The sequence below is a fragment of the Terrapene carolina genome, unplaced genomic scaffold, assembly GCF_002925995.2.
Source record: "Terrapene carolina triunguis isolate 2854851 unplaced genomic scaffold, T_m_triunguis-2.0 Scaffold85, whole genome shotgun sequence".
NCBI lineage: Eukaryota > Metazoa > Chordata > Testudines > Emydidae > Terrapene > Terrapene triunguis.
The window spans coordinates 51,691,240-51,717,958 of NW_020664436.1; the positions used below are offsets into that span (position 1 = coordinate 51,691,240).

The following is a 26,719-nucleotide window of genomic DNA, read 5'->3' on the forward strand; positions in this document are numbered from 1 at the left end:
CCTCCTTCCGGTGCCCACCGGGCCGCTGCAGAACCCTCCCTCCTTCTGGTGCCCGGGGGCTGCAGGAGGTGATGGCTCAGCCGCTCCTTTAAAGGCGGCTCGGCCGGGCCGGGCTCAGAGCGGCGCGGGAGGCGGAGGCCGGTGCAGGCGGCGGGGAGTGGCGCGTCCCGGGGAGCCCGGCGGCACGATGAGCAGCGGGGATCACTACTTCCTGCCCCCCGGGTCGGGGTCCATGCCCCTTCAGGGCTGGGCTGGGCTGGGCTGGGCTGGCCGCCCCAAGATTGGCCGGAATGCCGCCCCTTACAATGTGCAGTCCCAGGCACGTGCTTTCTCGTCTGGTGCCTGGAGCTGGCCCTGGCTTCAGGGCCTCACGCCTCTGATGGCGAGAAGCCTTTAGCTACACCAGCTGTCTGCTTTAACAAAGATCAGCCTCAAAGGAGTCCAACATCATGGAAAAAGAGGTAGGAAAATCACAGAAAAAGGTAGTTGGCCACTGTAATTCTTATGGGGTCATGTTACAGATGTTATAGGGTGAAATCCTGGCCCCACTGAAGTCAATGGGAATTTTGCTATTGTCTTTATTGGTGAAATCCTGGTCCCATAGGATTCTTTTGGCTAATCAAACCAACCATTATCTGAATTTGAGTAGACTATTGCTATCCAATCTCTGCTGCTGCTCTGTGCCCCTTCACTAAGTACTACTAATTTGAAGGACAGGATATAACAAGTTCTACTGGCTGGATGTTGACATGAGAAAAATTCTTATAAGAAATAAGACATTTTTGACAGTGAGGGTAATTAGCCATTGGAGAAACTTATCAAGGGAGATTCTTTATGACTTGGAGTCTTTAAAGCAAGACTGAAGGTCGGCTGTTCTCAGTGGTGGCAGATGACAGAACAAGAAGCAATGTCTCAAGTTGCAGTAGGGGAGGTTTAGGTTGGATATTAGGAAAATCTATTTTACTAGGAGGGTGGTGAAGCACTGGAATGATGGAGGTGGTGGAATCTCCATCCTTAGATGTTTTTAAGGCCCGGCGTGACAAAGCCCTAGCTGGGATGATTTAGTTGGTGTTGGTCCTGCTTTGAGCAGGGGGTTGGACTAGATGACCTCCTGAGGTCTCTTCCAACCCTAATCTTTTATGATTTTATGGATGTCTTTCTGACCTTAAAAATCTGACCTTTCTGACCTTAAAAATCAATGAACTTGAGAATAGGATAGGGTAGTTGCTGACGATCAGTCTGAGAAATACATATTTATTGGACAAGATTTAAGGACTCAATCTCCTTTGCTCTCACCTTTCTCCTCTATCATTAAACAAACTGCAGAAAGAGAAAGAATCATTACAAAGATCAAAGCTAGCAACATGCAAGTGTCTGTTACACATGGCATAATAAAGTACACCTCTACCCCGATATTACGCTGTCCTCGGGAGCCAAAAAATCTTACCACATTTTAGGCGAAACCACGTTATATTGAACTTGCTTTGATCCGCCGGAGCGTGCAGTCCCTCCCCCTCTCCCCTCCCAGAGTGCTGCTTTAGCCGCGTTATATACAAATTCATGTTATATCGGGTGGCGTTATATCAGGGTAGAGGTGTATTTTCCTTTCTTCATCTAATTCAAATTTAAAAAGAAAAAAAAGTTAAGCAAAAACTGCCACCTAGTGGATAAGTAGGGTAACATGCTCCCACAGTTCATGGGACCATGTCTTTCTCTTCAAAGCTCCAAAGATATTTTTGTTTCTGAATAAATAGTAAAGTAACTAAAATACTTACACAGACAAAATTAAGCTGTAGGAATCCTGTGTCAAAACTAAAGCGGTCCGAGTGATATCCCAACAGTCTAGTCAACGAATTTGCCAATTTTTGTTCCTTACATTACTCAGCAAATAATGTTTTACATGATAAGCTGTAAAAACTGTTTATTGAATAAATCTATTCAACAAATCCTTGAAGCAGCTATTGAATGTATTACTAGCAAATGATTGTGCATTATGTGACCAGCTGTCATCAAAACTTATTTCTGTGTCACTGAACTGGCCAAAGAGGTAGAAATATTTACAAGGGGAGAACAAACCTTGCCCATTTGATTGAATGCTAAATGTTTCTTCTCTTTCAGGAAGTATACAAAGAGCTCCATTTGTTGGATGGGCCAACATAGAGAGAAACTAGTGCCAATAGAACTTCCGAAGAGAGATCATCATGAGCCGTTCTACTAGACTGGAGAAGAATATTTGTCCAAGGGCAACCAAGACAGTTTCTCTAGAGAAATAAGCTCAAAACCATTCTGCAATACTGATGCTACTACACAACACTTAGTCTGTACTCCATTCTTTAGTAGCTTTATATTGTCACTGAAAGAAAAACATTTAAGATTTTTGTAGTTTAAAGTTTATTAGAATGGCTTAAAATAAGTAAAGCCAACATTCCTCACCTCCTCCAAATTAACCCACCTCTGAAATATGGGAGGTGAATGCGTATTGAAATAAAACAATTACGATATTTAACATAGGGATAACCACACTCCTAACTTCTTCAACTTGTGGGGATCCTCAGGGAGATGGAAAGGATTGATATCTCCTCTATCCTAGCAACTGGAGTCAGGAACAATCAGAGTTGACTTCAAGATCACTTTGTGTTGCAGCACAGATCACATTAGACCGGAAGCCTTGAATATATAAAAGGAAGAATCTATGCAGTGCAGTTAGCAGCTAGCAGCTTTATTATTCACATCTGGCCATGCTGGAGGTCTCCATGACTCTCTCAGCACCCTTGGCCCAGCATGCACAAGGTTTTGTGTGAAACGTGGATTGGATTTCACTGTCTACTTTAGTTATTCCAGAGTCAGGAACATGAACGTGATCTTCCCCGAACAATCACCACTCAACCTGCGTTAGGCACTAGCTAGCTCACGGTCAGTTGCTTTGCTGAGCAGTAAGCTTGATTAACTTTTAAAACAGCAGCAATAGCCATTAAAGCTACGTTGCTGAACTTCTAGACTTGGGATGCTTGCTAGACTGGTACCTGCTAAAGGAGTACTTGGAAAAAGCAAATCAGCAGGACACAAATAGCCATTTTCCAGTGCCCTCTTACATGCTGAAACACATAGGACTTCAATCTGTATTCAGTGGTGACCATAACTAACTGGTTGTATTGCTTAGAAATGTCAAGCTGTAGCTTTCACCAAATGCAGCCTCCAGTACTCAACAAAAGTATGTGGAGTGGCCATGGTGGTTACCCTGGATAGCTCAAGTGGAGAAACTTCTACTCTCTTTGCCTAGAAGGTCATTAATGTTCTGGTAGAGTGAGCTCTTAGAAAACAAATAAGTGACCCAAACATATGGGTATCAAGTCTTTTTTTTAGGGAAATCCTGATGGCTCATCGCAATCATACAGTGGAGTCTCTTCTCCTCATGACCAGGATTTAGTCAAGGAATCAGAAATGATACCTTCAGTTGATATTTGAATGCAACTTTGGGCAAGAAATGTGGCACTGCTTTAACTACTCTCATCTCATTGAAAAACCAGATTTTTTTGCACAAGAGGAACCGTAATTTTCCGACCCATCTGGCCAAAGCTATAGGCCTACTCAGGATACAGGTTCTAAAGCAATTAAGGATTCAAGAAGTGCATATATTAAAGCATTGAATACTAAGTTCAAATCCCATAGAAAAGCTAGAGAATAGTCAAAGATACAATTTACTAGCAGCTATTAGGAATTTAGCTACCTCAGGCTGTGAGCCTACTGATCACAGCTTCACCTTATCCTGCAGGCAGTGGAGGGCTACAGCCTGATCTCTCAGAGAATTGACATCAAAACCCTACCCAACCTTTTTATACAGGAAGTAGAAGTCGTAGTCCATCCTCCTGCCAACGCAGGAGTTTTAATACCATGATATTTTCCAGAGCTTTCCTTGTTTTAAAGGTCACAGGCCCTGGAACTTCCACCAAAGCCCTTAGATCATTGCTCCAGAGACTGGTAAAATCTCATGGTTGGCCATTTTTTCCTGACACTGGTGTTGTCAATACTCACATTACCATGAGTGTCAATTTTGGGCTGAATTCTGATCAATCAGACAGATCAAGAATTTTGCTTGAGTCATCTGCAGTTTCCCTTTTTGAGCAGAGCTATAGTCACTGCTTGCAATACAGAGGTATTGCTGTGCGCTCTGAGTGCGGCAGAGCCCCAGAGCAGGCACAGCACAACAGGGTGAATCCAACCCTTCTATTGAGCCCAGCAGCAGGTTCCTCAAACTCCCCCTTTCCCTCCAAAAGCACTACACTGCAGAAAGGAGGAGTTAATAGAGGTTGGAACCTCACCTGCAGGCTGGAGCCAGGAGGCAGCTGTTGGAATTTTGGGGGCAGCTGGAGTTGTGCAGTGAGAAGCTAAGGAGTGGGGAGGGCCAGAGACAAGTGGAATCCAGGAGAGCAGGATGTGTGCACACACATACATTTTGTAGGCATTCAAGTTTGAATTTTCAACCTGCCATTGTTATATACACTTTGAAGATGGCAAGGGGGTGTGCAAAAGCCAGACCAAAACTTACAATTTATTCACCTTTTGAAAGTCTCAGGAAATTTTGGGTTCAGACTCATGATTTTCAAACTCTTAGGGTTGGCCATACTGTAACTCAGCCTGAATTTTCCTTCCCTTAAGGCAGTATAGGCCGGTTAATAATACTAGTGTCCTTCCCTATATTAAATGCTCCACTTTGGACTATTGAAACTGAAGAATATTAAAGGTTATAGTGTACTGTTTATGCCATGTGTTTATTTTGTGTTTCTCACCACGTGGATAATAAAGAATCTAGGCTGTTATGTTTTATGTTTTGTTTGTGTGTTAAACACACACCAGACAGAAAAGCAAAAAGAGACAGATTCACTTTCATTTTCTCATGCATTAGCAAAATATTGTGCTAGGGCTGCAAACACTGCAATGTTGAAAAAATACAGTGAAATTAAACAAAGTCACAGAATATTCCTGTTGCTCCTAGACAGTTGCACAAATGTACTTTTAGAAAAGAAGGTTTGGACCACATGTAATGCAACAGTGTTCTATTATTTATATGAGGCTGTTCTCTGGGCTTCCACGTGCAACTAGTTTTCTCATTTTTAACTTTTTGGCACTGGAGGAGAGTGATTCCCCAATCAGCAGATCCCCTCATGGCTCAAGATGGGGTAGCAGGCTCTCATCACCTGGAACCTGCTGCCAAACACCACTCCAGCCCTACTGTGGCCCACTTCTTCTCATGACTCAGCTCTTTAGCCAGGTCACTTATAGTCCCTCCTCTTCCTGGGGTAACAGGAAGTCCTACCAATAAATTATTCAATGACCTTGTGTTAGGTCTTCAGCCCCTGACTCTGGTCTCTGTCATCCTTACACTCCTTGTCTCAGAGCCTCACAACATCTCTACCTTCCCAGGTTCCACAGCCTCTCTAGGTTCACCCTTTTTTCAAGGAAGGGGCTTCCAGGTGTCCCCTCTAGAATTCCCAACAAATTCCAACTAAAACCACGAACTTAAACCGCTTCTATCCCCCTCAGGCTCAATTTCTCCTCTCTCTTAAATTACCATGTTCAGCTAAGGAAGTGCCATTCCTTAGCTGAACATGGAGTCCCAAGGCTACCTCTCTTAATAACTCCTATTTCAAGGCCCACCACAGAAGCTACCTCCCTCCTACAGCTTTCTCCTAGTTATCCTGCTACCTAACTTCTATCAGACCTAGTTCAAAGAGAGGGAACTCTCAATCTTCTAGGTGTGTTCCCCCCCACTAAGCTCTCTCTCTGTCAGCCTTCCTTTCCCAGCTCTCCAATAATTGCAATCAAGCCACCAAGTCAGGATCAGCAGGAGAATAGTTGCTGCATCACAGGTCATGCTGAGCTGCCCCCACCTCCACCTTAACGGGCCAGCTAGCCTCTGACAGCCACTGATCCTGCACTGAGCTCTACCCAGACAGACCTCTAAGCTCTCTTCATAGTTACACTTGTAGAGAATTATTATCATATTCCAGTCAGGCAGCTTTGGGCAAGTTATCTTTTTTCACGTCATCCATTTCAGTCCTTCAATCATTCTTGTTACTTGATGAATGATTTGCTCCCAATTTGTCAACATCTTTACATTACTAAGTGCCCAGGAATAAATGCAGCTTTCTTAAGTTGTTATAATCTTAGCAATAGCATTTGGCAGGAGACCATCAGCTTCCTGATTTGTGCCTCTATATCTTCACGATGCCTCTACGCAGGTAGTCCAAAGCTGTATTGGTTTATTATTACCACCATACTACATTCTTTCTACAGGTCTCGTGTAATTTACTTTCCACTATCAATCACTTGGTCCTTTGCAGCATTACTGTTTTCTAAATAAATGTCTGCCACTGAATATTGGTGTTATACCCTGCAAGTGTTCCCACAAAAAAAGACAATTGGCTGAGGAAATCTCATGGCAGTTACCTCCCAACCCATTCTCATGAAGGACTGGAAATGTTTGTGCCCCAGTTCTCACCTCATATTCCCCATTGACTGGGAACCTGGCAGAAAGAAAGAAAGAAAGAAAGAAAGAAAGAAAGAAAGAAAGGAAAAATTCTCTGGGTGCTGGGACAAAGCCACCATTAACTTTGCTGCAGCTTTCTAACTGGACATCCAACATCTCCAAAATGAGATAATGTAGACTGTAGCTTTCCTTTTTACTGTGCAAAGCTCTATGCAGCCCTATCCCCCTGGAATTCCAGTAGGGGGATTTACACAAGGTCACAGTGAATGATGTATGATGGCACAGAACTGGCATTTCCATCTCCATGGTCCACGTAAGTAGGGTCCCTTTTGGGATGGAAGTGGAGGGGAAGATAAGGATCTATACATCTAATCACAGGGGCCTTTTGTATTATTTCTGTCTTAACACAACCTCCCAATTTGCAATTATCTGGAAATTTAACTATCACACATTTTGTCTCCTCTTCCAGATCTTTAATAAAGATATTAAATAAAATGAACATGAATCACTGCAGCAGCCCATCGTATGCCTTCCCCCCATCTTGATACATTGCTGTTTCTTTATCCTTCATTCACACTCCATCAGGCAGCTTTCACTCCAAGTAACTACTAATATCCAAGCCAATATTTTTTTCTCAAATTAATTTTAATGAAAATCCAGAAATATTTCATTGACTGCACCCAATTGATTTATGATTTGATACAAAAGAAGCAAGCAAGGCCACCTCTTGCAGTTGCATACCCCAAACTCTCCTTCAGCAGTTAAGGACTGAAGGATCACAACCCAGCCTTTATACCATGATTTTGTTCTTTAGAAACCCATCATATTTACTGCTCATTGTCCTGTTATCTAAATCAGCATGAATTCAGAAGTGCTGCATTCCTCACACACTGAACCTGAAAGTGAATTATGCAGCACCTCCAAACTAGCACCACTAAAAACTTGATACCATCATGCATTTCTTTACACATTTTACATGAACTGTTTTAGAAATTATAGAGTTCAAAAATTGTCCCTATAAGTTATTTTTCAGAAATGAACAATTGGTTCAGTGATCAGGGCAAAAGCCTGGCACAGGGGAGTCCTGGATTCATGTCCTTCCTCTGCCACATGTTCTCTGTATGACCCTGGGAAAGTCATTTAGAGATAGATTCACAAAGTGGACCAACACCTAAGTCCTAGGTCTTCTGCCATCTTCTGGAATTCACAGCCTCAAGGTAGGCACCCAGGCTCCCTATACATTGTAGAGTCAAGTGCCTAAGAAGGGGAAGCTCAGAAGCCAGCAAGCTGGGCAGGGAGATGTCTAACCTAGCCAGCAGTGAAATGCAGAGGAAAGGGGTGGAACTGAGGTCCCTGACTCACAAAGGTACCTCAGCACTAACTCCGATTGAGGTGGGCCTTAAGTACCTGAGTGACAGGTTGGAGGTAGGAACCTATGTCCACTTAGGATTTGGCCTCCTCATCCCATTATAGCCAATATCCCAGTGGCTACAGTATTCACCTGCTCTGCTATAGAGCAGGAACTTGAACCCAGGTCTACCTGATTCCAGGTGAATGTGCTGACCACATTATGGGGAATTCTGATGTGCGTATCTCTCACTCTCTTCTGTTGAAGATGGATAAATAATTAGTCACTAGGCAACAAAACACAAGAGACTAATTTTATAGCCCAGTGGTTAGGGTACTCACATGGGTTGCGGGGAAGAGTTGGGTTCAAGTCCCTTCTCCAATAATTAACTATTTATACAAATCTTCAACAGGAGAGACTGAGAGAAAGCCACCCCAAATACTAATAAGCTGGTAGTTTGGGCACTCACCTAGGATTTGGTTGACCTGGGTTCAAAACTTTGATCCAAATCAGGCAGAGTGGGGATTCAAACCTGGGTCTCCCTTCACCACAGGTAAGTATCCAATGACTAGGCTATTGGGTACTTGGGAATTTGTGTGTCCCTGCCCAACCTGCTCAGTCCCAGCTGTTTTGTGGGGGCTAGCAATGCTCTGAGTACACCTACCCAATGGGCCCCAAAGGTGGGGTGGGTGAAAAACCAAATTTGCAAATTCTGCTGAGGATCAGGTGTGGTTGCTCCCAGCAGCTCATTAGGTGGTGGGAGGAGGGGGTGTGTGGCAGCAAGACAGCTCTGTACATTCCTACTGGCAAAAATTTAGCCTGGCATATATGGGGACTTGAGCACCAACAGAGTTAAGTGGCAGCTGAGCAGTGGTTTTGTGAACGTCAGTGGCACTTAAATGTTAGACTTAGGTGCCTAAAGAGGTAGTTACATGCATAAGTCCCTTTATTTGTAAAATATGGATAACAGCACTTCTCTAGCTCACAGGGGTGTTGTGAAGATAAATAAGAATTGTGAGGCACTCAAATGCTATGGTGATGGGGAACAGATAAGTTCCACTTCAGATAGATACATAGCTGCTTAATTTCTTAGTATGATAAATTCAATATAAATACTTAAGACAGATGATACATAATTTTATTAGGCACATTTACTTAACAGTAACGAACAAGATTGGCTACCACATTTGCTTCCCCCTTCCTCCCTCATCTTGTTACCGCCGTTGTTCTCCATGACTTTTCAAGTCACTCCCACTGGTTCAGGACACTCTAGAATCCATAAGATATTATACAAACATGCCAATTTGTGTTTGCAAGTATTCCTTTAACTGCCTTTTAACCAACATCTGTAGATATATTTCTCTTTTCATCTGCTTAAAGATACATTTTTAAAATGTTTCTCAGTGATTTTAGACTCAGTTTAGTTTCTCACTTTTATTGAAGGCCAGACATGCTCTCCCTACCCTCACACACTACCTTCATTGATACAACTATAAAAACCATTCTTATTTCACTTAATGCCTTTGGCTACCAGTAATTGATTCTGCCTTTTGACTGCTGGATATTCTTTTCCTCTACCAACCATGACTGTATATTTACTGTTTGTTTCCCTTCCTCTGCCATTTCCACATGAAGACACAATGGCTGTTCCCAACTCCTTCCATTTCTGTGCTTTAGCTATAATTTCTTTAGGGTGCTCTATTTTTGTTTCACATTTATGGATTTCATGTACTATGGAAGTTCACAGTATTTTTTTTATGACTCAAGTTAAGGTTGTACACCACCTCCGGCACCAAATATGCACTTTGTGTTAATTTCTGAAGGTTCAGACAGGGGAAAATAGACATATACATTTATACATATTTATTGTAACTTTTAAAAGTAACATTTTCATTTACTTTAAGTATTCACCCCTCTTGTGTTCCATATGTGCATGTGTTAAAAGGATAAATACTGGCTTTCAAGTCCAAAATTAAAACCAATGAAATTACATGCTAGAGCCAAGCTCTGTTGCTTGTTGGCAGTTCTTGTCAGGATAATACTATTATACAGTACCAATATGACACAGGACTTGGTTAGTTTTCAGAAATAGCATGGTAAATACATTGCTTCGCTTCGGCTCCAAGAAGATGATCTTTCCTTCACGGTCAGTCACCAGGAACAAGCTCATGCAATGGCTCCTTTTTCACATCCAACCAGTAGACAAGGGTTGTTCGTCTTTTCTACTGAGGCTTCTTCAGAATGTAAGCTTTTCCCGTCACCTAAAGATGAAAGCTCATCGGCCATTATGCTTAGAAGCATATTCTCTTCAACACGACAGCAAGAAAACTGTTAAAATCTGGCATTTAGTTAAGAGAACTAAGAATATAACAAACCAACTTCTGCCCTCTGATACACGTATGCAACTACCACTGATTTCAGTCTAGCCCTCTGCATATTACTTTATACACACACACTACAAGTAGGAACAAAAGTATCAGCAAAAGACTACACTTACATTGTTTCCAAATTAATTTGCAACTATACAATTTTAATTGTAATAGAAAAAGGGGAAAGGAATATAACAACAGGTATTAAGAGAGATATTTTCCAAATTTTTATTTGTGCACATTCATCAAGTGAAAAAGGTAACTTTTACAGCTTCTTTGGTGCCCAATATTCAGCATACAAAAATGTAAAAGACTATTCACAAATAAAACACAAGCTCAAACTAAAAAAATGTTTGAAAGGTAGTGCACATCGTGACAGGTTCACTTATGAATACACAGAAATTACTGCAAAAATAAATAGAACGTCTTTTTAAAAGCAGCAATTTCATATCTTGTAAACTTTTGTTTTTACAATACAGCACTGTTCAAAATAAAATCCAAAGGGACTGGAGTTTACACTGTGGCCATGAACAAGTAAAAGAGTCTGTATTTCCTCAGCTATTGTTGGTCCAGTTTTCCTTTTTTTGCTTTTAGTCCAATGTGCAGCAGTCTTTAAAGGTGCTTGGTTAGGGAACCTAACCATTAAGTGGTGAATTATAAAATTTCTTTCCTGCTTTCAAACACGAATGGGTAAATCTGTTCCACAGCACTGGCAACAGCCTTTACGTTTGGCCCTGAGACATTTAAAAAAATGGAAAGAAGAGGGAGAAAAAGTCAGGGCATTAAAAAAGCAAGAATGTAACAGTACCTCAAAAACCATTCAGAATATATTAGCTAACACAACTTTACACTGTAGACACACCTTTTTTCATATTTAAGAAAGTTACTAAGTACTTAGAGGAAGAAAATAATATGCAACCTCTAGAGCCTGTAATGACATTTGAACTGGTTGTTGACTAGATTAGAAATTAATACCTCCATATCTGTCACTTTTATCTCATAAGAAATTATATACTGTCTAGTACCCTGGAATAGAAGAATCCCAGAAAGAGTGAGTTGGTAATGTCTGCTGACGGCACTAAGTCACTATGTAACAAACTATGAAGGTTGCAAATGATTGAGCAGAATGACAAATAAAATTAATCTTGGATAGGAGCTTAGTGATGTACTGACCAAAATAGTCAACTTTTCAACCACACCGATAGCGTGTGAACTTGTGATTTCCTCTGAAGAAAACTATTTTGGAGGCTCAGTAAAAAGGGTCTGCCTAATTTGCAGCAGTATTTAAAAAAAGTATAGAAAATGCAGAAAATACAACTAAAATTGTATCAAACGCTAGCATGCCCCCATTTAGAGTATTGCCAATTTTTGGTGACCCAAGATTGTGTCTATGGACTTTCTCAATGAAGATGATTAAGGGGAAGATTTGGGAACATGCCTGGCCTTTATGCCTTTAAAAAGCCCTTCCTAAAAGTACTTTGGATCGTGTAGGTGGAAAAACTAGGATTACTTACCCCAGAAGGGAAAAGAGTTAGAAAGGAATTCATTAATTTATTCAAAATTTTGCAACCCATAACCTTCTGGGTCACCCAGTGAAAACAGCCAGTATTTTTAGACAAAATAAAGATAAGGACAATAACATTTCAGACAACTTATATAATTCACTGCCTCTCAAAGTCAGTATCAAATATCATAGCTGGATTTTTAATGGCCTGCATAATTTTAAAACCATTAACAAAATCTGTATAAATGAAAACTAGGTCAAGGGTAATCAAGTCACATGTTTCATGGCATAAAATTACTGCTGGTGTCCCTCTCTGCCTCATGGATAACACTGCCAGTTTGGTTGAGTGAATTTGGGGAGGGTTTTCTGCCTTCCTGTAAAGCACAGCTATTGACCACTGTCAGAGACAGGATACCCGACTTAATGAACTAATGGTTTCACCAGGAAGGAGAAGAGGACTCCAGAAGTTTCTTCCTAATGTAGTGATCTTTAAAGAGGTCACAAATCGTTGTATGTCCTATTTATGTCCAAATTTCAGGAAACATTATTTTAGTGCTTTTTTGAAAATAAGAAAATGGACCAGGAAGAGGATCCTTCTCATATTTTCAAACCTTGTGAGGATTATACGAGGCCTATCAGTCCACATAGTCTGCTTTTCACGCAGGCACCACTGAATGCACTGCACCTCCCTCCAATTTCTCTGCTACCACAGAAATATGAAGTTCTAGAGAGCAATGCCCAGTAACATCCAGCAGGCTGTGGAAAGCAGAAAGAGCAAGAGCAGGTAAATGGGTCTTGAAGGATAGTAGTGATTCTCCCAAGGTTGAAGACCTGGAAGGGACCCTCCACAGCAAGACAGAGGATTGTGGAGGTTAGCACAGGGAGAGAAGAGAGACAGAAGTTGAGGAAACCCAACACTCATTTTAGGGGAAGAAAAGCTGGAATTGATGACACTTCCACCAACTTCCTCATTTCTTTTTCTCTCTTCATTGAACCTGCAACCCTCCCCACCCACATCATTTTTTTAAAAAAAAGTATTTCTCCTGAATTTTAATAGAGATTCTTAGTTATGAAATACAAACAGTTAAATCACAGTTCAATAAGTTGGCTGCATTTCTGGGGAACATTAAAGCTTCTCATTTATCTGAAAAGTAATTTTTCTTCTATGTTTGGCTGTTACTAGTTCAAATTAGCTTGCTGGAACATTTACGTTTTTGGTAGGTTTCCATTTTGGATGTTTGTGGGTTTTAGCTATAATGATTACAGTTAAAAGAAATGTATTCTATAAAATGTTAGATATCTGTAAGAATCCCATATCCCACCCACCCCCAATACAAGTGTCCCTAAGCATTATTTTAGATACCAATATCTTAGCTGTCATTTTCAACCAACAGAAATTTAGTATGGGATAATTCCATATCATGCGTGTCAAAGTTCTATTTTAATTTCCCACAGTTTCTGAATCTTTTTTATTCATGTTTTTTCCCCCATTTTAGCAAGTATTGTATTTGCTCTCAGCTGATGTTTGTGCATATCTGGGAAACACAGTAAAGTCCTTCTTGAGATATGGGGCAGAGGATGCCAAGTAGGAATAGAGGGGAGCGGGAAAGGTGGCACAAAGCCTCCAAGAAAATAAATATATATTTTAATTTCAGGACCAAAGCGTTCCAATGACTGAGGAAATCCGTTAGATGTCTGGTAACTAGGAAGAGGTTTCCACACAACTATTTAGTTGTTTGTTTCATTTTAAGTTTCCAGCCAAGGTTGCGTGTAATGTTTGCATCCAAAAGGGGCAGGAGGAAGTTTACCCAAGCATTTGATAGACTAGGACCAAAACCTGAAATAGGGCAATCTCTAACACCCCCTAGTTGTTGGTCACAGGATGATGTTGCCATTTTATATTGGCTGGGCCTCTCTAGTCTCAAGGTGTATGCCTGTGATAGGAACTGTTGCTTAAATAGCAGTAGTTTATAGGACTGTACTGAAGAAAAATGAGAAGGAAGGTTAAAGTTTTAGAATTTGTAATTAAACAAGCAAATATCCTCAGTCTCTGGTATATAAGCTCAATTTCCTCATATGCCTCATCTCCTCAGAAACTGACTACATCCACGTGTATAAAACAAACGCATTTGATCTGCTGGGAGTATTGCATTCTCCCACAGTTATTCAGGCATTTTCACTGAAAGACAAGTTATCTGGCAGCATTAAGTACAAATGAAATCTCACATGCCTGTCTCTCTGTTGCTTTGAAAGTCTAACTGAACTCCCATGAAAGAAAGTAAGTTAAATATTTATTTTGGCATCATAAAGTACCCGTTACTGTGATACTTCCTGTTGAAAAAATCTGTAAGGTAGCTCTGAGAGGTTTTATTCTGTAGCACACTGCAGGATGAAGCTCCGGTTCATAACTAGAAAACAGAAAAGATTGTCAAAGACACTTCTATATTTGCTAATAAAAAGCTGATACATTGAAGAAAAAGATAAGAATTCTCTTAAGACCTACTGTACCTAGCATGAGGTCTATTATTCTTCGTAAATTCTGGCAATCTGATTTCAAAGGGCATGTTGCACACTGCTAAAACATTGACAACCTTAAAATCTGTGAAAATTACCTTTTGGAGAGAGAAAGAGAACAAGAATAAGAAATGTTATGATATCTGATATGGAAAAGATATCTTCTGACAATAATTTGATTATTTCAACCAATAAAACCCTGTGTTTAACACAAAGCTGATAAGAGTAGGAATCCAAACAAAACTAGGATAAATTTTTAAATACCTAACTTAGTTCTGAACTATCTTTGTAATCCAATAACTTGTCTAGCAAAAAAAACCAAAAACAAAAAACAAACAATTGCCTTCTCATGTAGATTCAATTACATTTAGAATGAACATGTTCATTCTAAATGTAATTGTAAGCACTTGTAACGAAGTTAAAAATTAACTAAACCAAATTATTCATGAAACACCAAAATAAATGACATAGGAAAGCTTGGTTTGTAGTGTTACTAGAACCCACTAAGGTGCTACATAATTAGTTCATATTAACAGTTTATCATTGTTTTATTTAAGTTAAGAATAAAAAAGAAAATGAGAGAAAATTGTTTGTTTGTTTTTCTTTCTCCTGTGGCTAGTACAGAGAAAGCCATTTCCTTTTTCTTTTTGAAACAAAAAGCTAAACTGCTAGTTTCCAATAGCCTTTTATCCACAGCCACAAAATGCTACAATATGGTGGTAAAATGCCTGTGGCGAATTACCAGCAAAGCCAATGCAATAGTGGGAGATTTTCCTGAAACTGTTAACACAGACATGGCCAATGAAGAACAATTTTTGCTCAAAAAAAAAAAAAAAAAAAAAATTTTTGCAGCCTGAGAATGAGTCTACCAAATTTCAGTTTGAACAATTAAATTACAAGCAGATGAAAATGACCCCTTAGAATGGAAATGCTTGTGCAATATTAATTAGACATCAACATGTGCTCTGCCTATAACGTTCACTCTTACAATAAAGTTAAGCCACATTAATCTGTTTCTGCACATAAATGAACCTATTTCCTATAAAGCCATTACTATATTTCATTTGACTTAATTCAACATTCTGCTCCATCATTTTCACTTTTACATGATATCCAATACTTAATACCCCATAACTCAGTTTTTCAGTTTGATTTAATGCACTCAGGATAGTAAGAGTTGCTGTGGGCTGATTGCCCACCTCTAAAATTTGGTGGCCATTTTATATGCTAAACAAACTTGGAAGTAGGTCAGTCTTACTTTTGAATCATCACTCTGATGTCTAGCTACTTGTCTGATAGTAAATTTATGGTTTATTTAATTAAATTAGAGCAATTGGTTGCATGATAGCTCTAAAATGTCATTACATGCCCTTCTGCTCAAGGAACAAACACCAAACTGAATGGTTCTATCAGCCACGCCTAAGACACTTACAGTAGCAGACTTTGCAACTGACTGGTAGATGTAACTGACCCAAGCTCAGGCAAGAAAGAGTTCCACTTTGTAAGTTCTAATTTAGGAGTAAATTCTGGTCCCAGCGCACAGTATGATTACACTATAGCAACTTGCTTTAGTTTAATTTTTTTTAAAATCAAACTTGTAGCAGTTAGGAGTTGCTCACCATAATGGCTCTCCTAAAACTAGATCCACTGGGAAAATGTGTCTGTTCATATGACAACCATATTTATGCCAATCAGCATATTTTACAAATGGATGGGGCAAATTTCCACTTTTCTTCAATGTAATCCTTTTAGAGATTTTGAGAATAAGGAGGACATCATATATATGCAGGTGGTTAATTTACCCAATCTCCTGAGACAAATTTCTGCTCATGAGCTGATAAGGAAGCACGATGCTGAACTACCAAGTGGGAGCCCCAAATACACTAAAATAAATACAATCTCAAGAGAACCTGTGTTGCTACACAATGAAAATTTGAGTGAGAAAATGCTGGTTATGAAATTGTTATAGCACCTCTTCTGCTGACTAATCAGTTTTAAAAGGTCCAAACATGCTAGTCCCTATCAACAGAAATACATACATATACTATTGTTCACCCCTAAAAGAGAAGGTTATTATCAAAAGGATCATTACCTGAAAACCTAGTTTCTGCAAAGTACGAGCTAATCGTCTGGCACCAAATTTAGCTTCTTCTTCACTATAATTTAAAGGAGAGAAATAATAAGCGACTAGTTTTACTAATAGCTACTGCAATAAAACTAAAATTTTAAGATGTATACATACACACGTTCACATACTTACATATGTAATCACACCAAAAACTATATTAAAAGAACATTAAAATGCAAAGTCAAGTGAAGAAGTGCCAGCATTAAGGTAGTCTGTACATATGAAATCAGCCCCCTTGAGCATATGCATTGACAGCGTTTTCCAAACAGCAGGTCCCGATCCACCAGTGAGTCTTGGAAAGCATCTAGGTGGGTCACTTGTGGCCCAGAGGTGCTCTCCCCACCCGCACTTTCACTTCCCCTGGAAGGCAGCAGTGTAGGGAGAGGGATTTGGGCAGCAGCAGCATGGAGGAAGCAGCTGAAGCCAGAATTGGACAGTCAGCAGCCTGGTAGTGATCGCGGCCCAGCTGCACAGAGAGAGGGGCCAGCTGAGGCTGCAGGATGGGGCAAGGTGGGGAAAGCAAGAGCAAGGGGACTAAGGGGGAGTAAGACGTTGGTGGTCTGAGAAAGGGAGGGAGGGGAAGGAGAGGGGACAATGGTGGGTCCCCCAAAAAGACAAAATGCATTTGATGGGTTGCCTTAGTAAAAAGTTTGCGAACCACTGTATTATGTTACAGTCTTCAATTACACAATCGATACTATGTTTTCCATAGGTCCCTTGTTTCATTCAGTTCACAGAATGGACCTGCTCTGGGATAAATCGGCGTTGTGTATTGAAGGAGACTGTTGTCTGTAGAACCCTGCTTCATTTCAGTCCCCTGGCCCAGCCAGTCCCAGTCCCCCCTGTCCCAAGTCCCAGATTCCGCCCCTCCCTTCCACCAGCCTGCAATTTCAGTCTCCCTCCCGTCTCAATCTAGTCCATTGTCCCCTCTGCATTGGAGTCAGGCAGCAACCTGCTCCACGCTGCCTGGTCCCAAGCAGGAGGTCATGGAAAACATAAGAGAGATATGCTCCCAGTTCAGGTGCCAGGATCTAGACCTAGCACAGCCCACAGCAATTTCAGGGAAAGTCCTGCTCAGTTCTGGGCTGGAGTACGCCAAGTGCAGACCAATTCTTCAGGGAATGTACCTGCTAAAATTGAAGAAGCCTCTATTGAGAATGTGCAAATGGAGATTCTTTTCCCCCAGGGTTTAGAAGTTGGCAAATTTAGATGGATTTTCACAGGGACAGCAAAGAATACTTCCCTGACACAAAGTACCCCACTTCCCCACCCTCCAATTTCAAGTCATTGCTCCAAAGCATGGAGATGCTAGAGCAGGAGTCGGCAACCTTTCAGAAGTGGTGTGCCGAGTCTTCATTTATTCACTCTAATTTAAGGTTTCGTGTGCCAGTAAGACATTTAAAGTTTTTAGAAGGTCTCTTTCTATAAGTCTATAATATATAACTAAACTATTTTTGTATGTAAAGTAAATAAACATTTTAAAAACCTTAAGAAACTTCAATTAAAATTAAATTAAAATGCAGAGCCCCCCAGACTGGTGGCCAGGACCCTGGCAGTGTGAGTGCCACTGAAAATCGGCACGCGTGCCATAGGTTGCCTACCCCTGTGCTAGAGTATTTCAAAGAAAAGGTTGCCAGACTTTTTTTTTTAAATGTACTTAAAACAATGTATTTTTCCCTAGTGTCATTCTCAGAAATAATGGTTGAACTGTTTTAGTTAAAATTTTCAAAAAAATTCAGCCTGAAGCAGACATTCAGCACAAAAAAATTTCTGCCCAAAGGGTTAAAATTTGGCAAAATTATAAGCAACTGAAAACAGGCTCTTATAATGGGAACTGTCATGCAACCTTCATAATAGATGGTTGTACCAGACCTGCCAATAATATATGCAATAGATTTCATGACAATAAGTGGTATTTTCCAATGTCATATACAAGAGTTTCATCCAGGAACAATTTTTTCCTTCTACAAAAGAGGAAGTTTACCTTGTGGCTCCTGTGCAAATAACTTTTCCTGAGGACCAAATTGTGGCCGTAATCCTAGGTTTCCTAAGCTTCATTAATACTTTCTGAAAGAATTAGAAGAAAAATAGGTTTTAGTGTATGTGTGCTTTCATACTGAAAAAGAAGTATTATACTAATAAAATACTTCCTTTATTCTATTTTAGCCTTGAGGACTGTTCCTTCCTTGCCTTCACAAGTTAAATCAATATCAACTTCTGAGAAGAGCAAAATAAACCTGAAGTATCTTAGCCAATGAGCAAGTATTAAAGTAACAGGTTAGCTCGTGGCTCAAGTGAACAGAAATTATTTAAATAAGCTTTTTTAAGTCTGGTAGCATTGTGCTAAAATCATCTCCTGTCACTATGACCACATCACTGCTCTGACTCTTTCCACTGATTGTCTCCTTCTGTACAAATTCAAACTTCTTGATCTCATCTGCAGAGTTTTACACAACTTCACTTTGTCTACATTTCAGATCTCATTTTCTTTTGCTTCCCCAAACATCCTTCCTCTGCTAATTCCCTCTTGATTTCTCACTGTGTTTGTCTCCTCCTCTAACCTGCAAAGCTGCCCATTTTTTCACACCATATACCTGGAAGAGCCTCCCTACATCAGTATACCTAGCAACCTCACTATTTTGCTTCAAAATCCCAACTCAAAACTCGTTTTTTGACTAGCATTCAACACTGATCACCACTTGAGCACTTCCCTGCTACCACTCATGCTTGACCATGCTAGAATTAACAAACACAAGATTGTATAATATCTTTCTAACAAGCTGTTCCCCTTACCTATACATGGGAGCCAACTGTACACATCAGATTAAATTTCTCAAGGCAGTGATCTGTGTCTTACTTTATTCCTGCACAGATATGTGCACATCTACAATAGGGAGCGATATAAATAAATAAGATTCAAGCCACGTTTTTGGCATGTCAGAATGAGTATTTTTCTGGTCAACCCAACTAGCCCTGCATGGACAAGAAGATGGACTAGATCAGTGTTTTTCCAACAACCAGTCCGTGGATTTGTGCCGGTCCCTGAAATTTCCCGGACACAATTTAGGAAGGCAGCAAGCTGGTCCCTTGGATCAAAAAGTTTGAGAAACACTGGATTAGATGACCAAACAAGACTTTCTCCCTGTTTATTTTAATATTAGATGAATGTGCACCGGAAACAAACTGCACAGATTTAATTTCACAACATTTCTTATGGCTTTAAAGTACTGCAATATTTATCTCTTCAAATTTAGTATCAAAGAACAGATACAAGCCTGGCAAACTTGAACAAGAAAGAAACTGGAAGAAGTCAAAGAGATGAGAATCCAGCCATTCTAAACACAGTTCTGCTACACTGACTATGGAATTCACACTACCAACTGTATCCACCATATGGATATTGACAGAGCTCAAATTGATAAACATGTATAAAAGTTAGTCTAGTTTGGCATTTGAGATATGTTAAATTTCTTACCCCAACATCACGCTTGTAGATCACATTTGCTCCCTCTAATGCAATCTTCCTCAAGTTTAAATGACATCTTGTTCTAAAAACACACACTACATTTGTGATTAAAATGTCCAATGCAACATCACTGTCTGCATCCATTGGGGTGGTTGAAAACTCAGATTCCCCACCAGCACACCATGAAGATCACATTCTGAAAAAGAAAACAATACAATTAAAAATACTGTGTCACACAGTTGTCTAAAAACATCCCTTTCATGTACCTTAGTTCCTTAATTGAGACAGTCTTAGAATCTGGAACTGAAGAATAAATTTTATGCCATTCTGACTCATTTATAGTCTCTGTTAACCACAAAGTTTTGCATCCTGGATATCAGAAAACAGGAAATCTATTGCTTATTAAAACTCACATTTCAATACAGTGAAACCAACTTATCAGAAAGAGTCATGAAAGAACTAATTATATATAAAAACTGGAAAAAAAATAAAGGAATAAGATATCTTAATTATACTTTGCTGTTCTTTCAACAAAAATATTTTTAAAAGCTGAATATGAAGATGATTTAGGATTTCTATGAAACAAAGGAAAAGCTTTATAGCACCTGTAAGTGATAACCTTTCCTCAATTCCTTCCTCAAATCAGTGCAGGATAGATTTAGACATAAGGAAAAATGTGTGTCTCTTGACTGTTTCGATTAATGATGATTACATGGATGAAATTTAATTCCAAATATAAGGATCAAATATTTGCCAAAGTTTATGCTTTGGAACTATAAGCCTTCTCACTGCCTTTGAAACAGTAAGATACGCACAAAACATGCATACATTAAAAGAATAAACAGACTTTCAAAGTATTTTTTATCCTTAAATTAGCTTTCCTGTGTATAGTCAATGCTATGAATGAACTGGGAGGAGAGGCACTTGATTAGGGATGAGGGATGGGGCAGGCTGTGGGGGCATCGGGGGGGGTGGTGGTTTGCTGGTTCTGGGGTGGGGCTGGGGGGCTTGGGGTTCAAGAGGGGGCTCTGGGCTGGGATTGAGGGGTTTGAAGGGCGGGAGGGAGATCAGGGCTGTGGCAGGGGATTGGGGCACCCGGGGGGGTGCAGGCTCCAGGCAGCACTTACTGCAAGCAGCTCCTGGAAGCATGCCCCCCCTCCAGCTCCGAGGTGTGGCCAGGTGGCTCTGCGCACTGCCCCGTCCGCAGGCGCCACCCTTGCAGCTCCATTGGCTGGGAACCGGGCGGACGGGGCGCAGAGCCGCCTGGCCATGCCTCCGCGTACTACGTAGGAGCCGGAGAAGCCGGCTGCTTCCTGGGAGCCGCGCGGAGCGGGGCAAGCCCCCGATCCTGCTTCCCGGCTGGATCGGGACAAACCCCCAACCCCGCTCCCCAGCAGGAGCTGAGGGCCGGATTAAATGGTCGGATGGGCCGAATGTGGCCCACGGGCCGTAGTTTACCCACCCCTGGACTACAATATAAAAAGAAACTTTCATCATTTGATGGTTAAAAGTAGTTCCTGTTTTATGCCAGAAACTACTTCAGAATCTTCTCTCCTACAAATAACACATACTAGCATATTAGAGAGATAAGGTGAGTGAGGTAACATCTTTTATTGGACCAACTTCTGTCATACTTAAGGATTGTTCAGTTTCTCATTTGTGAAAATCAGTCCAACACAACTAAAATAAATTAACTCTGAAACATCCCAGAGTTCAAGTGCTCTACTAGTAATACACTGAACTTTCATTTCCCACTGCAGACTTGTTTTTTTTTAAACTAATTATTTCAACACAATTTTGCCACTAACAATTAAAATTCAAATAGAACTATGCAATGACAGCTTCAATGTTTTTTGTCATTTTTACCAGCATACACCCATCCTCCCTAAAATTGGATAGGAAAGTCAGCTCCTTTGGTTTTGTGGGGGTGTTTTTAGTTTTGTTTTTTGAAGCAGAGAGGAGGCAGGGGAAGGAAGAGAGAAGATATATATCTAAGGGTATATCTACACTGTAGTTGGGACCATGCCTTCCAGTCTCAATAGACAGATAAAAGCTAGGTCCGCTTGAGCTAGTGTGCTAACAACTGCGGTGTTGCCATTGTGGCATGGGCTAATCACCTTAGCCCAGGCGTGCATAACCCTCCAGGTCCAAGGTCAGGTGACTAGCCAGTGACACAACGACGTCTCCACTGCTATTTTTAGCATGCAATCCACTGAACTCAGACCCAGGAGATCAGGAGTGTCTGAGTTCGGGTGATTAGCCACTGCCACAAAGTGTGCACTGCTATTCAGTATGCTAGCTTGAGTGAAGCTAGCACATATCTGTCTATCTGGGCTGGGAAGCATGCTCCAAGCTGCAGTGTAGACATACATTAAGGGTCTCACTGAGGCGCTGCAATTTATTTTTGTAACTTTTTACCAGTATAGAAAAGTAAAAATTTTAATGCTGCTTGTTAGGAAAATCCTTGAAACATTACCGGCTGGCAAAATGGGCAAGAATTTGGCAAGGAAAGATTCAAAAGCTAAAGCAGACCACAACTCAAGAGATGGAGGCCACAGTTAAGGTTAAGATTTTGTCAAGGTTATTTTTAGCAAAAGTAACATACAGGTCGCAGGCAATAAACAAAAATTCATGGAAGCCTGAGCCTCCCAGCGCAGAGGTGACAGCCTGAGCCCCACCGCGCAGGACTGATAGCCCAAGTCCTGAAGTCGCGGAGGTAACGAAAAAATCACGGAATCCGTGACCTCCTCGACAGACTTGTAAGCCTTAGCCACAGTACATCAAATCACTGTTGATCCATTAGCTGAAAATCCCGTAACACCTCATACTGAATGAACACAACAAACAGCAAAGAATATAATGAAAGAAAAGCAGTCAGCCTTAAGATAAATTCTCTACGCTGATTCGTTTTATCAAAAAAGCAGGAGGCCACAAGACAAGAAACTGCCACATGTAAAAGGAGACCATCACATATACTCCCTTGCTAAATGAAATAAAGAGGCAAGATCAAAATATTTATTAGAAATAAGCAAGAGGGAAACCAAGATTGTTAGTATCAACTTTTCCACCTAAGCACTTTTAATGTTATTTTGCCATGCATTCTTGGCCTCCTACCACATGGCACCCTGCCACAACTTCTGACTAATAGTCTTCTCAGACACACCTTGCTTGGAGGACTACAGCTGGATAACAAAAGAGAAGCAGAAGCAAGAGAACCATCATATAGTAGTGACACGTTGAAATGCAGATGTGTTTTACATATGGAACTGGCTGCTGTGTGATCATTGGTTTATTTCACTGTGCAGCTGGCTCCACATCCAAAACATCATGTCATAGCTCTTGGCTTGTCAGAGGAAAAAGGAGGCAGGGGGGAGAGAGTAAAAGAATCAAAGGAAAGGCAAAAGTATAGTGAGAAATAGGAAGAAAGCACAGAGGAAACAAAAAGAAGATGATACAGGATGTGGAGGAGAAAGAAAAATGGTAACTAATATTTTTCTACTGAGAACTATACATATCCCTAAGCTTACTAATGCTCTACCAGGTCTGTTTTTGCTGGCCTATTACAGTATAATGCTTACTTAACTGCACCACAGCAGCTGTTAAATAATATAACTGCTTTCCTGAGAGATGCCTCCAACTCTTTATCACAAAACACCCATCTTTTAGACGTAAATGCCAGCTATATGATAGAAGTGGTTAAGAACAGTGGGTACAGGGTGGAGAGATTACAAAAACAAACAATCCACAAGTTCAGTGTGGGAGCTGAAAATTACCAGTAAGAACACTAATATACTGGGGGTCCCAGCCAATCAGAGTGATTTCATCCACAAGAATATCATAAAGAACAATTTAAATGTGCAAATTTTGGCAAGCTGAAATTTTAAATTGTAACAGTAATGCACCTATTTTCATCAGTGATATTCTGAAAGTTAAGATGATGCAAAGCACATAACTGGAAATTTCAAAATGAATTTTAACCATCACTTTATAATTGTAGTCTACAGATTGTGACAGTTATTTGGTAAAAAGTGACATTTGTTATACAAGCAATATCTGAGCCCAATGTAAAAGACTGAAAACCACTTTCCACTCCAGTGGTTGAAAAAACAAACAAACTTGAACATTTAATATTTCAATGCTGCGTGTTTACACAGTAAACTACTTCAGATGTTTAATACTGATTTAAGTTCCCTCATTAACAGCAGCATGTTGAACAATCTATTTAATACAAAACATTATTACTTTAGTGTTCTTTCAGAATATGAACCCACAAGAGTCAGGAATTTCATAGCTGGAGTTCTTGTTCACCCTTTGTTACATATGCATGATAAGGTCTTTCATTACATGATCTAATGACATTGAATAAAACAAGTGAGTTCCCTTTTGTGGTGTAAAAGGCTGGGGGGTGGGAGGTAGCTGTCACTGTCTCAGGAACAGTCCAAGAAGTTGGATAAAGGAGGAAATCTAAAACAAAATCTTCAGACATTCATTTTAGTACAGTATAACATTATACTGAGAACAATGAAAAGATTCTGGGGAAATGAAGTCTGGTGGGCCACCGTCCTTCAAGATAGAAACACAGATTCAGCTGCATGGTTATTCCTTTTTAAGAAAAGGGCAAATCAACAATCTTAACAAGAGGAAAGATGCAAAAATATATTCAGAGTTTATATATAACTGTTCTTTAAATTATACATAACATATTTGAGAGGCAGCCTGGTCCAGTGAACATGGTCCAGACAGGGGGCAGCGCACGATAGGGTAAAATCCTGACCCCAGTGAAGTCAATGATTCACCTCTAGTATCTATCCCTAACTCTGCCATTGACTTGCTATATGGCCTTGGGCAAATCACTTAATCACTGTACCTCAGCTTTTCTATCTTTAAAATGAGGATAAAAGTGCTAATATACCTTTGGTAAAGCAGTTTTTGAGATCCCTCAACAAATAGCTTTATAGGGCTCGCTATTATTACTCCAGATGTAGCAACTATACTTGTAAAGGAATGGGAACAAAGTTTCCAATTCTAATTGTGCATTTATTATTTATTAATTATAATTATTATTATGGGCCAAATTTCTAAACCTGCCCTATTAGACTCCACTAGATTTTGTTGATTAGCTCTGTTCATGAACTTTCCTACCTAAAAGTATTAAAAAGATACTGTCAACTTAAAGAGTATTGCAACATAGTGCCAGTGCTTGAGAAGCACTAGTTAGTGTGCTTTTTATTGTCCTAGCTTAGAAAAATGCCAAAGGTGAACAGCCTATTTGGGGGAAAGCAAATTCAGTATTATGTTTTTCATTTTTAATAATCTAAAATATTAGTAGCACATGCACAGAAACATTTTAAATAATACTTAACCTGACATGTTATTTTAACTGATAAAGCTACTACCTTAAGATAGCTAGAAACAATTAATTAATAAAAGTTCAAACCAGTCTGTAATACATGGACACCTGTCATAGATTTACTGATGACAAGCCTTAAGATCTTTCAGCATCTTGATGCTATAAAGTACTGCGAGGGAATTAGCTGATGTAAGGGAATAACTACTCATGGTTTATGGTGTTTCCAGAGCCTTTTAATGGGGGAAATGACACACTCTTACTTTTATGGAGATACTAGTCTTGCTCTGCAAGCCACTTTGGCCTCAGTCCCACAATTGGATCTGTGTGGAAAGACCACTGTGTAGTTGCAGAGATCACTCATGCAGCTCTGAATGCAGAACTAGGGCCTTCATAGGCTGTTAGCTAATAATGGTACTGTCAGTCTATTCATCCACATGATGAAATGATTAAAACTACAACATTTATTTTGTATGATAGAAATAAAGCTGTAATAGAATGCTTTATGTTTGCTTTCTTTTGTAAACAAAGACTTTGGTTCTAATTGGATGTTATTTTACTTAAATACTGAGGTGTTCCTTAAAACATAATTGATGGTCTGAATTCAGCAGAAAACATTCCTGGCCTGAGTAAGCCTTAAGGGATGCAGATGTTGACTTCACAATAGTCTGTTTTATTTAAGGGAAAGGTTAGCTTGCCACAAAAAAACTCCCTAAACCTCTAGTTCTGTGGCAGGAAGTTGGGAAGCTACTCTGGGCAGAGAGCTTCCCAACCAACTAGTAAGCTATGCAGCTCTCAAATCTTAGAAAACATCAATGCCTCACCAACACTGTGTAGCTCATAAGTAGGGCCCTACCAAATTCATGGCCATGAAAAATGCATCAGACCATGAAATCTGGTCTCCCTCGTGAAATCTGGTCTTTTGTGTGCTTTTACCCTATACCAGTGGTTCCCAAACTTGTTCTGCCGCTTGAGCAGGGAAAGCCCCTGGCGGGCCGGGCCGGTTTATTTACCTGCCGCGTCCGCAGGTTCAGCCGATCGCGGCTCCCAGTGGCCGCGGTTCGCTGCTCCAGGCCAATGGGAGCTGCTGGAAGCGGCGGCCAGTACGTTCCTCGGCCCGCGCTGCTTCCAGCAGCTCCCATTGGCCTGGAGCAGTGAACCGCGGCCACTGGGAGCCACAATCGGCTGAACCTGCAGACGCGGCAGGTAAATAAACCGGCCTGGCCCGCCAGGGGCTTTCCCTGCTCAAGCGGTGTAACAAATTTGGGAACCACTGCCCTATACTATATATATTTCACAGACTTTCAAAAGGAAGGGTGGCAATACCATACCATGGCATCCTTACTTCTGGGCGCTGCCTTCAGAGCTGGGCAGCTGAAGATCGGCAGCAGCCGGCCAGGAGCCCAGCTCAGAAGGCAGCGCCACCGCCTGCAGCAGCACAGAAGTAAGGGTAGCAGTGCCGCAAACCCCCTACAATAACCTTGTGACCCCCCTCTCCCCACACTCATTTTTGGGTCAGGATCCCTACAATTACAACACTGTGAAATTTCAGATTT

The 26,719-nt window shown here is 40.6% G+C and overlaps 2 protein-coding genes across 2 annotated transcripts in view; one reads left to right on the plus strand and one right to left on the minus strand.

Annotated features, from left to right (window-relative positions):
* Positions 1–4,779, plus strand: part of SLC2A12 (solute carrier family 2 member 12) — a 36,485-nt gene extending 31,706 nt beyond the window's left edge. The window contains exon 5 of the mRNA XM_024208083.2: positions 2,119–4,779. Within this exon, the coding sequence (XP_024063851.2) occupies positions 2,119–2,218 (100 nt within the window). The 3' untranslated portion in view covers positions 2,219–4,779. The remainder of the gene's footprint in view (positions 1–2,118) is intronic.
* Positions 4,780–10,344: 5,565 nt separating this feature from the next.
* TBPL1 (TATA-box binding protein like 1) overlaps positions 10,345–26,719 on the minus strand; it is an 18,839-nt gene continuing 2,464 nt past the window's right edge. The window contains exons 2-7 of the mRNA XM_024208105.3: positions 19,826–20,012; positions 18,335–18,417; positions 16,315–16,378; positions 14,217–14,320; positions 14,022–14,116; positions 10,345–10,938 (exon numbers count right to left, since the gene is read on the minus strand). Of these exons, the coding sequence (XP_024063873.1) occupies positions 10,859–10,938; positions 14,022–14,116; positions 14,217–14,320; positions 16,315–16,378; positions 18,335–18,417; positions 19,826–19,960 (561 nt within the window). The 5' untranslated portion in view covers positions 19,961–20,012 and the 3' untranslated portion in view covers positions 10,345–10,858. The remainder of the gene's footprint in view (positions 10,939–14,021; positions 14,117–14,216; positions 14,321–16,314; positions 16,379–18,334; positions 18,418–19,825; positions 20,013–26,719) is intronic.